Source organism: Salmo trutta, chromosome 6 (genome assembly GCF_901001165.1).
Source record: "Salmo trutta chromosome 6, fSalTru1.1, whole genome shotgun sequence".
Classification (NCBI taxonomy): Eukaryota; Metazoa; Chordata; class Actinopteri; order Salmoniformes; family Salmonidae; genus Salmo; species Salmo trutta.
The window spans coordinates 45,302,458-45,317,517 of record NC_042962.1 but is presented as its reverse complement, the minus strand read 5'-3'; the positions used below and the strand labels follow the sequence as shown (position 1 = coordinate 45,317,517).

The 15,060-nt window shown below is 41.9% G+C and overlaps 1 protein-coding gene across 1 annotated transcript; it reads left to right on the top strand.

The window, feature by feature from the left end:
* Positions 1–8,011: 8,011 nt before the first annotated feature.
* On the top strand, positions 8,012–12,125 carry LOC115196011 (ras-related protein ralB-B). The gene is made up of 5 exons (XM_029756446.1): positions 8,012–8,142; positions 9,491–9,672; positions 9,861–10,069; positions 11,410–11,587; positions 11,839–12,125. The coding sequence occupies exons 2-5, from the start codon at positions 9,559–9,561 to the stop codon at positions 11,947–11,949; spliced, it is 612 nt and encodes a 203-aa protein (XP_029612306.1). The 5' UTR covers positions 8,012–8,142; positions 9,491–9,558; the 3' UTR covers positions 11,950–12,125.
* The last annotated feature ends 2,935 nt before the right edge of the window (positions 12,126–15,060 follow it).

Genomic DNA, 15,060 nt, shown 5'->3' with positions numbered 1-15,060 from the left:
CACTAAAATATGAGTGAAATATAAGCGTAATACATATATCACACAATACATTTTACCTAACATTGGCAACACAGTAATTTGTGAATGCCCAACATATTTTAACGCATTTATTTTATGTGCGCTCTCCCAATACTATAACAAACAGATCAAGTTGAAAGTTGTTAAATGCTGCCACCCATCTTCTAAATATTGCAACTACACATTGCATGAATCGTACACATTTTTTTACAATCTGCAGCCAGGCAATAAACCGATAGGCCTGAGCCATATAGCCTATATAGGCATATCTATCTAACAGTTGAACAATAAAACACGAATTTACAGCATAAATCATGAAATATACTGGATAATATTGAGGGAAAACAATGCACAATGACTGTGTAGTCTACTTTAGATAATAAGGTGTGATAAATTAAAACGCTTTCACCGTTTCTAATTGTCATAGGCCTATAGACCTATAGCGATGTATGTGTCAAATGCAACTCTGTGCAATTCCAGTCCTGGAGGGCAGAAACACTTTTGGATTCTGTTTCTACCTGTAGTTAATTGCAATTACCCATGAGGCCTCATTTATAGACGTTGCGTAGACCAACATACCATATATTTAGGCTACCCAAAAACATGCGTGCGCCATTTAAAAAAAACTGAACTTTACCTGCGAATGTTCTTAGCTTTCGCAAAGTTAGACCATGCGTACGCACAGTTTCTAGTGGTTGGATGAAGTATTGCATTGCAAGCACGCAAGCAGCGGAGTATTTCGAGCAAATGGGGGATATGATGACGTGCTTCTTCATAACAAAAAAAACGAGAATATAATATATATGATTCAGTTATTTGCTGTTAGTGAGAAGAGTGAAGATCCATTTTGATTGCAGAATAAGTTCCTCAACTTTTCTGACTGTGATGGTTTCATAGTCACGAAGTATTCTGCTCGCTGGTCACCATAGCTGCACCCACCTGTAGCACGCGTTCCAGCAGGTATATCTCACTTGTCACCCCCAAAGCCAATTCCTCCTTTGGCCGCCTTTCCTTCCAGTTCTCTGCTGCCAATGACTGGAACGAACTACAAAAATCTCTGAAACTGGAAACACTTATCTCCCTCACTAACTTTAAGCACCAGCTGTCAGAGCAGCTCACAGATCACTGCACCTGTATATAGCCCATCTATAAATAGCCCAAACAACTACCCCTTCCCCTACTGTATTTATTTATTTATTTTGCTCCTTTGCACACAAGTATTTCTACTTTGCACACTCATCTACTGTCAAATCTACCATTCCAGTGTTTTACTTGCTATATTGTATTTACTTCGCACCATGGCCTATTTATTGCCTTTACCTCCCTTATCTCACCTCATTTGCTCACATTGTATATAGACTTATTTTTCTACTGTATTATTGACTGTATGTTTGTTTTACTCCATGTGTTGTTATATGTGTTGAACTGCTTTCCTTTATCTTGGCCAGGTCGCAGTTGTAAATGAGAACTTGTTCTCAACTTGCCTACCTGGTTAAATAAAGGTGAAATAAATAAAATAAAAATAAAAGTACCCCATAGGCTGTCTGATTAACACTCCAAACAGCCTACCGACCCCTCTGAGGCATCCGCATGGTCCTAAAGCACACTAACCTCATTTGATATTACATTCCAATGATAAAACCGGGTGGACAAAAATGCAATTTCAGAATGTGGGAGGGACGTTCCCCCTTCGCCTACAACGTGGACCCACTTTATCGTAGTAATTCGATTTCCAATTTTACTCCATGCGATCCGATTCGGAAGCGCAGTTTAATGGTAGAACAGGCGGTTCACCTTTTCCATTTACGTGTTTTTAGGCTAGGCTACTGTATATGTGAATACCCTACTGTAATTTTAAATGCCTCAAGTAAATAACATTTCATTTATAAATATAAAACATAATACATATTGTCATGCAGAATAAATTCCTCCCCACCTTTCCTGGTCATGATAGGTTCATTTTACAGAATACTTTTTAACCTACAACAAATTACAATGCACATCTCTCATTTAATTGGGCCTATTAGGTAGGCTATTATTTCAAGTATTTTGCTCTATGCATTCAAAAGGGAGCGTGGTTTATAATATAGCCTACAGTAGAATTCAACAGATGAACAGACAGTTGGTCTTTTGTTTTGAAGAGTGTAGGATACCACTGTAAGTAGGCCTACTAGGTTTTACATTTTGTCGAGCTGCTAGACAACGTTTCAGAATTTGCAGGCAGTGCAGCATATTTAGGTTTGGGGAAAAAGCAAATGCAAAACTTGTTTGAATTCAAACGATTTGTTTACAGGTCCACAACGGTCAGACACAACGGTCAGATATCTGAAACGGTCAGATACAGCAAATGTCACTGTAAAAGTGTAAAACATTCTGCCAACACCTCCAGAGACATTTGATCACGTTCGCCATTGCTATTTCCTTTACAGACTGCCCTGGCCTGATTGCAATAGAGAGAAATAGTAGCCTAATGGAGTCCTTTTGTAGTCACTAACTCTGCCATGGTTTGTTGGACAAAACCTATGAGGAAAATGAATGGTGTCTTCGTAGGGTTTTTGGATAAACCCCGAAAACAAGGTCTGTGGCGGACACAGGCTTATGAGATCTAATACGTTTTGTTCTATGAAATAATCTCCATCAGCTAACTTCACTTTTTGAAGAATTGATGTTATAAAAAAAGCACATTAAGCACATAAAGGCTTCATAATTCATAATGGTCATGTTAACCGCTATTATCTCATAGAACAAAACGAGTAAGATCTCCTAAATTTGTGTTAAGGATCGGACCCTTTTTTCCAATTTTCGCCTAAAATGACATACCCAAATCTAACTGCCTGTAGCTCAGGACCTGAAGCAAGGATACGCCTATTCTTGATACCATTTAAAAGGAAACACTGAAGTTTGTGGAAATGTGAAAGTACTGTAGGAGAATATAACACATTAGATTTGGTAAAAGATAATACAAAGAAAAAAAAAATTTTTTTGTTAGTTTTTAAAACAATATTTTGAAATGCCAGAGAAAGGCCACAATGTATTATTGTAGTTTAGGCGCAATTTAGATTTTGGCCACTAGATGGCAGTAGTGTATGTGCAAAGTTTTATACTGATCCAATGAACCATTGCATTACTGTTCAAAATGTTGTATCAAGTCTGCCACAAATGTGCCTAATTGGTTTATTGATACATTTTCAAGAACATAACTGTGCATTCTCCTCAAACAATAGCATGGTATTCTTTCACTGTTACTTACAATGTCATGCTAATCACATTAGCACACATTAGCTCAACCATCCCGTGGGGGGGGGGGGGGGGGGGGGGTACACCAATAACATAGAGGTTAACATCAGACCCTATTTTCATAATTTATTCCAAAACCCTGTTCTTTCCTCATTCATCTTTCCCCAGGGATGGCTGAACAAATCCCAGAGTTAACTAATTTCTGGGTTTTAGGACTACAAGCTGGCAAGCTCTATAGAGCCCCACAGTGGAGGTGTCATAATACCCATAAAACCTAGTGGTCAAGAGGGAAATTATTCCAATCGTTTTTCCACCATTCATTTTTCCCATAGGGGATTTTAGAAACATTTAAAATAAGGGCTGTGTTTCGTGTAGGCTTATCCTGGCGTGACGTTTTGATAACCATGTAACTCTCTCTCGGATAAGGTGACTTTTATCAATATATTAGTCTCTATTTACTCTCAGATTCGAAAATGCTAATTAGCATCAACGTAGACATGCAAGACTACAAATCCCTGCAAGGTCCTGCACGTTATCTCTAGCTGACACCTTTGCTAACAGGTATTGTGTCAATTTAAAACTTGCACAAGACAGTTCACAGAATTGTCAATTTAAAGAGATTTAGCCAATTTATTAATTACTACATTTAGCTAACTACATTAGATTGTTAATCCAGAGATTCTTACCTTTGCCTCGATTCGGTAGTCTCGTCCAGATCATCATGGCATTTGTAGTTCTTTATGGTAGCCACATTAGCAGCTAATTAACATTTCATTTTTGGTGGGTAAATACAGGCAAAAATATTGATAAAAGTCCTTGTCCAAGAGAGATTTGTTATCAAAATATCATGCCAGGGTAAGCCTACACAAAACACAGCCCTTATTTGAACTATATCTAAAATCCCCTATGGGAAAAATTAACATTGGAAAAACTATTGGAACCATTTCCCTGTTTGACCGCTAGATTTTATGGGTATTATGACTCATACTGTGGTAGGGAAGACAGGGGATGGTTGTAACACTGGAAAGTGTAACACTGGAAACTCCAATCAGGAGCAAGGTAGAATCATCTGATTCCCTATGTACATGCTCAGTTTAGTCCTGAACCCTCATGTGAAAAAGCAAGTCCCTGTGATAAATTCTTTAGATTCCATCGACAGAAATATGATTTTGAGGAAAGAAAGTAATTATTTTGACACATTTGTTTTTTCTGATGGCATCAACTGCTTTGTAGTTTTATTCACCAAACTTATATCTGGTTTATAAGCAGTCTGTGTAGAGATATTTAATGCATGTTAGCAATGGAAGCTAGCTAATGTATGCATGGGTCAGGATTTTATTTTAGATTGTTTTTCTCCCTTTTTCTCCCCAATTTCGTGATATCCAATTGGTAGTTACAGTCTTGTCCCATCACTGCAACTCCCATAGAGACTCGGGAGAGGCGAAGGTTGAGAGCCATGCGTCGACCCTGCCAAGCCACACCAATGTGTCAGAGGAAACACCTTACAATTGGCGACCATGTCAGCGTGCATGCGCCCGGCCCGCCACAGGAGTCACTAGAGTGCGATGGGACAGGGACATCCCGGCCAGCCAAACCCTTCCGTAACCCGGACAACGCTGGGCCAATTGTGCGTCACTTCATGGGTCTCCCGGTCGTGGCCGACTGCGACACAGCCCGGGATCGAACCCGGATCTGTAGTGGTGCCACTTGGGAGGCCCTAGTTGTAACAACTTGTGAGAAAATCTTACACCGAACCCTGAGTAAAACATAATGTTTTTGGTACATGTTTTCTTATACTTTCACCATGACAAGGTCATGAAAAAGAAAGACAGACAGTGGAGTACCTCTCCACAGTTTGAAAAAGGATGTAGCAGATCATGTAGCAGAGCAGGGGAAGTCAATCAGATCAAAGTTGTACGGCATATGTCATGTCACTCTGTACAGATGCTGCAAAGAGAGAAGGAAGCTACTGGACAGGAGCGTGTACGGGCCATTGAAGAAAATGGTGAACTCAGCCAGTGATGACTGTTTGAGAATGAAGCCCGGAAAGACCATGACCCCTGCTCCAGCTGACACACTGGTCTTGTCAGCTGCCTCCCAGGTCACCTCTACAGACACCGCTCAGGCCATTGTGCCCACAGCTATCAAGACCATCACTCCAGCTGCCTTCCAGGCCACCTCTCCAACTGCCTCCCAGGGCACCTCTCCAACTGCCTCCCAGGGCACCTCTCCAGCTGCCTTCCAGGCCACCTCTCCAGCTGCCTCCCAGGCCACCTCCCCAGCTGCCTCCAAAGCCACTTCTCCAGCTGCCTTCCAGGCCACCTCTCCAACTTCCTTCCAGGCCACCTCTCCAACTTCCTTCCAGGCCACCTCTCCAGCTGCCTTCCAGGCCACCTCTCCAGCTGCCTCCCAGGCCACCTCCCCAGCTGCCTCCAAAGCCACTTCTCCAGCTGCCTTCCAGGCCACCTCCCCAGCTGCCTTGCAGGCCATCTCTCCAACTGTCTTCCAGGCCACCTCTCGAACTACCTTCCAGGCCCACTCTCCTACTGACCATATGTGACATTCCAGGCCTTGTCAAAACAGGTGCCACCACTACACCCACCAATGTACTGGCTGGGTTCAGGTGCACTGGCATTTGGCCATACAACCCTGATATATTTCTGGAATGTGACTATTTCAGGAATGTGACTTTGCACCCTCCCTTATCACTGATCGTCCTGCTCCAGCTGACACACTGGTTTTGCCAGCTGCCTCCCAGGTGACCTCTTCAGACACCACTCAGGCCAATTTGCCCCTGTGCCCACAGCTATCCAGGCCATCTCTCCAACTGCCTTCCAGCTCATCTCTCCAACTGCCTTCCAGGCCACCTCTCCAGCTGCCTCCCAGGCCACCTCTCCAGCTGCCTCCCAGGCCACCTTTCCAACTGCCTTCCAGTTCATCTCTCCAACTGCTTTCCAGGCCAGCTCTCCTACTGACTATATGTGACATTCCAGGCCTTGTCAAAACAGGTGCCACAACAACCACCAATGTACTGGCTGGGTTCAGATGCACTGGAATTTGGCCATACAACCCTGATATATTTCAGGAATGTGACTATTTCAGGAATGTGACTTTGCACCCTCACTTGTCACTGATCGTCCTGCTCCAGCTGATACACTGGTTTTGCCAGCTGCCTCCCAGGTCAGCTCTTCAGATACCCCTCAGGCCAATTTGCCCACTGTGCCCACAGCTATCCAGGCCACCTCTCCAGCTGCCTTCCAGTTCATCTCTCCAACTGCTTTCCAGGCCAGCTCTCCAACTGACCATATATGACATTCCAGGCCTTGTCAAAACAGGTGCCACAACACCCACCAATGTACTGGCTGGGTTCAGGTGCACTGGCATTTGGCCATACAACCCTGATATATTTCAGGAATGTGACTTTGCACCCTCACTTGTCACTGATCGTCCTGCTCCAGCTGACACACTGGTCTTGCCAGCTGCCTCCCAGGTCAGCTCTTCAGACACCCCTCAGGCCAATTTGCCCACTGTGCCCACAGCTATCCAGGCCACTTCTCCAGCTGCCTTCCAGGCCACCTCTCCAGCTGCCTTCCAGGCCACCTCTCCAGCTGCCTTGCAGGCCACCTCTCCAGTCACCCCACAGGGCAACTCCCCACATGTATCAGGCTGTGGCTGGGAAACACCTTGTTACCCTTCTGATTTCAATCCAGTTGATGTACGCCCCTTCCCAAAAGCAGGGCCCAGGAAAATTACAAGGGGTAGGAAGAGGAGAAAAACTGTGATTTTGACGGATACAACCGTCAAGCAGGCACTGGAAGAAGAGCATAAAAAGTCTCAGACACACACCACAAACATTCAGGTGTAGGTGTTTAGTTTAGCCTAGTTGTTGTCTGGTTGAGAAATACCATTTAGAGGGTAAAATAATACATTTTATTATTTAAGTTTATTATTTCTGCCTTACAAAATGTTAAACATGGCAATGTTGCTCTCATGTTCTCAATAAAGGTGTTTAATAATTAGTCGCATGTCATGATTTATGCACTTTTTATTTTGTTACAATTCACCCCAAGCACTGTTACTAACCTAGACCATTGGGTAAATTGTAACACTTCACTACTAGTATTTAAGACAACACCATGCATTTGCAATTTGATTTACATATATAATAACCACACCAATTTGTAAAGGACAGCTGTAGGTTGTTTGTGTCAAGTTTCGAATACACTACCATAAACAATCTCTGAGAAACTGACGAAAAGCTGAAAATTGTTACTACCACCCCGTCTCCCCTCCTCCATACATTAAAAGCATGCAGCAAACAAAGGCATTATTGCCAACATAAAAGTTGAATGATGGGCGTTTTTCAGGCAGTTTTAATGCTAGTTCACCTGCGCACAGTTTCGGGGCCGGTTTGATTTATAAAGGGAAAAATGCATATGTATTGTGTGCGCCAAGTTTCTAAATATTAATATTTTTTTACATGCAGTCTTTAAAAAAAATGCAGCATGCCTTTCGAACAGTCATCCTACTCGGATTTCCAACTCGGGAACTCGGGCCTCTTTCTAGAGCTCCGACTTTCCGACGTGAAGATCACCGACACCATAATTTGGTGTTTATCTCGGCATCAGTTATTCAACGTCGCCATGACATCGCCTACAAGTGTGATCGGAGAAGCAGTCTTCGCCCATCTTGTTCATATTGTATTGTCTTTGATGGCACAATTCCAAATGACATCACATCCTGTTCATAGAACGTTTTTTCACACGACGTCCGGGAGTGGTCAAAATATCCGCATTTGCGGCTGGTAAGTGAAATTTGTCCTCTACGTTAGCGTTCCCATGGTGTATACCGGATAACAGCCAAGAAAAACACCAAACTCATTACGAGGTGAGACGTTTGCTATCTCTATGCACTTTTGTAGAAGTATGTACAAGTGGAAATCGATATCAGAAGCGGGTTTTGATTTATATCTTATCTTGGTCAAACATAGCAAAGTTTGCGCTAACGTCTTTTGATTGACAGATTCTCATCCAATATTCGGTTGACCACAGCTTTCTAATTTGTATATATCCAATCGAGAGCTGCTCCTTGAGAGAAAGTGTCGGGTCTAGAAAAGTAGCAGGAAGAAAGTATCAGAAGTCTCAAATCAATTTAAAAAAAAATCTATTTGGATTTTGGTAGGGGTGCGACTTTCACTAGGGGAGACGGGAGACATGTCCCCCCAGTTTTATCTTTGGAATGTGATACAAAACACGGCAACGGTGTAATGTCCCCCCCCCAAACCAAAGTTGTGTCCCTGGATTTTGGGGCAGTAGTTAGGGCACTTAAAAGGGACATGCGTTTAGCTGCATTATTTTAAAAATACTTTTGGCTATGGGGAACTTATGGTCTTATAGTTCCTGAGAATAATGTTTTATTATGCTTTTAGTTTCTGTTTTGGAACTGACAATAAGGCCTATTACATTGGGAATGTTTTCTCTGGTCTTGTAGCAATACATTGTTTATATAATTTTTTTATAATTCATATTTGGATCCTCGTTAGCTTTTGCAGCAGCTACACTAGACATGATGCCTTCATTCAGTTGATGACACGAGGTTCTCACACACACTTTTTTTTCTTCTGCTTCTTGTGGTATGCTTGATTTATACATCCATTTCATGATCTACTGATATCATTCCTTCAGATTATTTTGACTATGGTCCTTGCTATCTGGGGTCCTTGGGATGTCTCTACTCCATAAAAATGTTAAATGTTGGGGGGGGGGGGGGGGGTTCAGAAAACAAAGAAAGACGCGCTTCAACAGAGGACAAACACACTTTTTTACGTAGCGACTGCATAGCGAGTCGGAGGTTCATTTAAAAACTGCTGTCCGCACTCAACTCCGTGGAGGAGGTACTTGGCTAGGCACATGTTTGCTTTGCTTCCCAACCTATTGGCTGTGAAGGTGTGTACTGAAAGTGCAGTAGGCTAGGCCTGCATAATTTTGCCCTAGAAAGCTGCCACACCACTGCTGCCCTCATTAATGAAATTATAGGGGTCAGCCTATGTTTCAGTCAGCTGCCATTTTGAGATTGGCTGTTTTGTCAACCTTTTAGGTCCATGTGGATCTGTTTTGACATTATATGTACATACGTATACAAAACCCTGCCTTCTTTCTCTGGACACTTTTGCAACTTGAAAAAAAAAAATGTTTTAGTTTTGTAGGCTAATTTACATGTTTGTGTCCAACTTTAGGAAGTTCTGGTGTTGGTGGAGGCGGTTTCCGTTAGTGTAGTAGCTGCAAACAGTGTCCAAATCCAAAGATGTCTACCGGAAAGAGTAAGAACCAGAGCTCTCTGGTGCTGCACAAGGTGATCATGGTGGGAAGTGGAGGTGTCGGGAAGTCAGCCCTCACTCTGCAGTTCATGTATGACGAGGTAAGAGCGATAAGTCTAGTCCTTACCAGACTCAGTACATTGCTCCCTTTGTAGAATGTGGTCTGGACGCCCAGGCTAAAGAAAGACTTGGGCAAGCTACCACTCAAACCTCCAATACTGCTTTTCCATTGAAAAGAGTTTACGATTCTGTAAATAAAATAATTCCCTCACTCCTTCCTTCCTCCTAGTTTGTGGAGGATTACGAGCCCACCAAGGCAGACAGCTACAGGAAGAAGGTGGTGCTGGATGGAGAGGAGGTCCAGATTGACATCCTGGACACAGCTGGACAGGAGGACTATGCTGCCATCAGAGACAACTACTTCCGGAGCGGAGAGGGCTTCCTGCTAGTCTTCTCCATCACCGAACATGAGTCGTTCACCGCCACCTCAGAGTTCCGGTACGTCCACTCTGATAGGCCGATTTTATAGTACATCAAACACATGATCAACTGACCAATGACAGGCTATGCCTTACCCATGTACAATATAGGGCCAGGACCACATGACCTAACCTGGAAATATTCTGGCTATATACATGTATTTAGTTAGAAACATTTAGTGCTTTATATAAACTTTAAGCCCTTCAGGAACATTCACTGTCTTCTTGATAACAACTCCAGTGTAGATTTGGCCTTGTTTTAAGTTATTGTCCTGCTAAAAGGGGAATTCATCTCCCAGTGTTTGGTGGAAAGCAGACTGAACCAGGTTTTCCTCTAGGCTTTTGCCTGTGCATAGCTCCATTCCATGTATTTTTTTTTTATCCTGAAAAACCCCTTAACGTTACAAGCATACCCATAACATGATGCAGCCACCACAATGCTTGAAAATGGTACTCAGTAATGTGTTGTATTGGATTTGCCCCAAATATGACACTTTGTTTTCAGAACAAAAAGGGAATTGCTTTGTCACATTTTTTGCAGAATGCATGTTTTGGAATATTTGTATTTTGTACAGGCTTCCTTCTATTCACCCTGGCCTTTGTGGTTGATTCAGTGTTTGAAATTCACTGCTTGACTTAGGGACCTTACAGATAATTGTATGTGTGGGGTATAGAGATGAGGTAGTCATTCAAAAATCCTGTTAAACACTATTGCACACAGTGAGTCCATGCAAATTCTTTTGGGACTTGTTAAGCACATTTCTACTCCTGAACTTATTTAGAGATGCCATAACAAAGGGGTTGAGTCAATAAGTATTCAAGACTTTTCAGCTTTTCATTTTTAATTAATTTGTTAATTTCTGAAAACAATTCCACTTTGATATTTAGGGGGTATTGTGTGTAGGCCAGTGACATTAAATCTCAATTTAATAAATGTTCAATTCAGGCTGTAAGTTAAGTGGTGTGAATACCTTAAAGACATGTGTTTTTGGAACGTAATCACAAGGCAATAAATGTGTTAATATTAGTTGGCAGGGGTCTTTATGTCAACATTGTGTTTTGATGTAGTTCTGATACTTTCCCCATCTGTTTATCCAGAAATCAAAGCCTTTACTTATGCCATAAAAAAAGTATATCCTAAGCTTTTATTTGACACCTAATTTGATCTGCTCCTATGTACTTCATGTTGGTGCTCATGAGTCCTTTTTAGATGTAAATGCCTAGAACAAAATACAGCTCCACACTGCTAATTACACCCCAGTGCTAATTTTTTTACATTTATTTAAAAAAAAATGTAGGACAGTGATTAGATCCAACTGGGTCTTCATCAGGACTAATGTATTGTATGTGTCTTCCTAGGGAGCAGATTATGCGGGTGAAAGCAGAGAACGATACCATCCCTCTGTTGGTGGTGGGGAACAAGTCGGATCTGGAGGACCGTAGGCAGGTGTCATTGGATGAGGTCAGGGCCAAGGCAGAGGAGTGGGGGGTGCAGTACGTGGAGACCTCAGCCAAGACACGAGCCAACGTTGACAAGGTATGTAACCAAACTTAAACATACTGTGCACTTCGCTACAGTAGGACTAGGAACAATACACCTTCATGTAATTTCTTACTTAGGAGTTCTACATTTTTAGATGGGGGGGGGGGGATTAGGTTATAGAAATGTGTTTCAACACATGGGATACCAGAAACGACAAGCAAGCATGATTTTAAAAATAACCTTAACAGTAAATCAACTTTCAATGTAACTATATGGTTGAAATAATAACTGTCCATTCTTTTCAGGTATTCTTTGATCTCATGAGGGAGGTGCGAAAAAAGAAAATGTCAGAGAGCAAGGACAAGGGTGGAAAAGAAGGCAAGATCAAGAAGGCTTTCAAATGTTGTCTGCTTTGATCTAGGCCAGACCTTTCAGTCAGACACACAGAGCCAAACCAGACCAGAGCCTCTGCAGCACAGTGGCATTAGACAGGGACATGTTCATTAGGACATACTGTAGCAAAATGTTTCGAAACCTTTTGCAATGAAAAAAAAAAAGAAAAAAAAAAAAGATTGCGTTTCTTATTGGACAATATATTACGTCTCCCTTTTGGAGCATTTTCTTCAGTTTCTTGCCTACTGAACACAACCCAGATCTACAGATCCTTCCCACTGAACTGAGCCTTCTGCCTTTAACACACGCATATCAAATCCATATACAATACCTCTCACATTGTGGCAGTCAGAGGGGTGGCCTTATCACTAACCTATGTTAGTTATGCAAACCATCCGTTGTGCCACTGTTGGGGACGGGTCCAGAGGGGACTGTTTCGATGAAGTGCCTCAACATTGATCGTGAATATATAGGTTATGATCGCAGACAATCACTCACTCGCACACTACTTAAATATGGCCTTGGTTTAATACTCACTTGTAGGAATAAGTAGCCTCATCACCAAGAGAAATTGGCTATGCTGTTTGATGTCTTACTGTTTGCACTGCAATCAATTTTATATTCCTACTTCCACTACTACACTATTTTTTTTAACTTTTTTTTTTATTTATGGTCCACTGCATGAAAATCGGTCAGATAATGAAGTCACCGTATTCATAATCCAACATATTATCCACATGTAAAATCCAACATGTACTATATCCACATCATATATAGTACCAGTCAAAAGTTTGGACACATCTACTCATTCAAGGGTTTATCTTTATTTTTACTATTTTCTACATTGTAGAATAATAGTGAAGACAAACTATGAAATGACACATTCAATCATGTAGTAACCAAAAAAGTGTTAAACAAATCCAAATATATTTTAGATTCTTCAAAGTAGCCACCCTTTGCCTTGATGACAGCTTTGCACACTCTAGGCATTCTCTCAACCATCTTCACCTGGAATGCTTTTCCAACAGTCTTGAAGGAGTTTCCACATGCTGAGCACTTGTTGGCTGCTTTTACTTCACTCTGCAGTCCAACTTATCCCAAACCATCTCAATTGAGTTGAGGTCGGGGGATTATGGAGGCCAGGTCATCTAATGCAGCACTCATCACTCTCCTTCTTGGTCTAATAGTTATTACACAGCCTGGAGGTGTGTTGGGTCATTGTCCTGTTGAAAAACAAATGATAGTCCCACTAAGCGCAAACCAGATGGGATGGTGTATCGCTGCAGAATTCTGTGGTAGCCATGCTGGGTAAGTGTGTCTTGAATTCTAAATAAATCACAGACAGTTTCACCATCACACGACCTCCTCCATGCTTCACGGTGGGAACCACATATGTGGAGATCATCCGTTCACCTACTCTGCGTCTCACAAAGACACGGCGGTTGGAACCTCAAATCTCAAAGGACAGATTTCCACCGGTCTAATGTCCATTGCTCGTGTTTCTTGGCCCAAGCAAATCTCTTCTTCTTATTGGTGTCCTTTTTAGTAGTGGTTTCTTTGCAGCAATTTGACCATGAAGGCCTGATTCACGCAGTCTCCTCTGAACAGCTGATGTTGAGATGTCTGTTACTTGAACTCTGTGAAGAATTTATTTGGGCTGCAATCTGAGTCTGGTAACTCTAATGAACTTCTCCTCTGCAGCAGAGGTAACTCTGAGTCTTCCTTTCCTGTGGCGGTCCTCATGAGAGCCAGTTTCATCATAGCGCTTGATTGTTTTTGCGACTGCACTTGAAGAAACTTTCAAAGTTCTTAATTTTCCACATTGACTGACCTTCATGTCTTAAAGTAATGATGGACTGTTGTTTCTCTTTGCTTATTTGAGCTGTTCTTGCCATAATATGGACTTGGTTTTTTACCAAATAGGGCTATCTTCTGTATACCGCCCCTATCTTGTCACAACACAACTGATTGGCTCAAATGCATTAAGAAGGAAGGAAATTCCACAAATTAACTTTAAACAAGGCACACTTGTTAATTGAAATGCATTCTAGGTGACTACCCCATGCAGCTTTTTTTTTTGGTTACTGTTATTTCATAATTTTGATGTCTTCACTATTATTCTACAATGTAGTAAAAATAAAGAAACCCTGAAATGAGTAGGTGTCAACTTTTGACTGGTATTTGTTTTTTTTTGTTAACACATTTTGTCGACTGCACTTTTTCTCCACAAATGTCAACGTTTCAGTGTTGCCTTTCTAATTCTACACTTGAAACTGAAGCATTAAACTAAATTACTGTTTGTATGCACACTTATTATGGGTTATATACAAACTGTTTTTGTGTTGCCAAATAAAGTTGTTCTCTTTTGTAATGAATTTGCAGTGCAGCTCAGTATTTAAAAGTAGCCCCTGTACATCCTAAATTTAAGTGGAATTGACCCCAACCCTGCTGTCCAACTTCTGGGTCTGTCATCTCTTGAGTGTCTGTCTTATCAGTTGCCAGTCATTCAAGGTCAAAGGTGCTGTTCAAAATGTGCTTGAAAAGAGTGCGGTAAGGAGTTGCGGCCTTGTCAGATGTGCTGGACTATTTGTTGCTGGTGTGGTTTGACTAGTGCCTTTGTGTTTTGAGGGCAGCAGAGCACCAAAAGGTTTTATGTTTATGAGTGTCATAAAACACCATTCCAGTGCTGTTCAACTTGACTGACTAAATGGATGACAGAGGCCTTGTGGCCTTCAGTCTGTTAACACTCTGTTGCAAAGCAGCAGGACAGGGTCATATCCATTAATGCACATTGTAGCAAACCATTTTTGCTGCATAAAACTAAACCAAACTAAAGTGTCTCTTATTGGACAAGTCCGGGTAGTTCCACCCTGTTTTAGCCTGTTTTCTTCTGTTTGGTGCTTAATGAATAGGATCCAGGTCAGCCTTAGATCCAGTAGCACACAGATGGCATGTCCCATTGACGGCTGGCTAACCTCTTCCCACGCCCCAAGTACATCCTATCTCACTGACACTACAACACCTATGGCCTGAGAAACCTCAGCTAGTTCTGAAGACCCTTCTAGCTTGGCAAGAGAGCCCTCTGACTCAAGTCATTCAGTCACTAAACACAGAATAAGAGTCAAGCCACATCT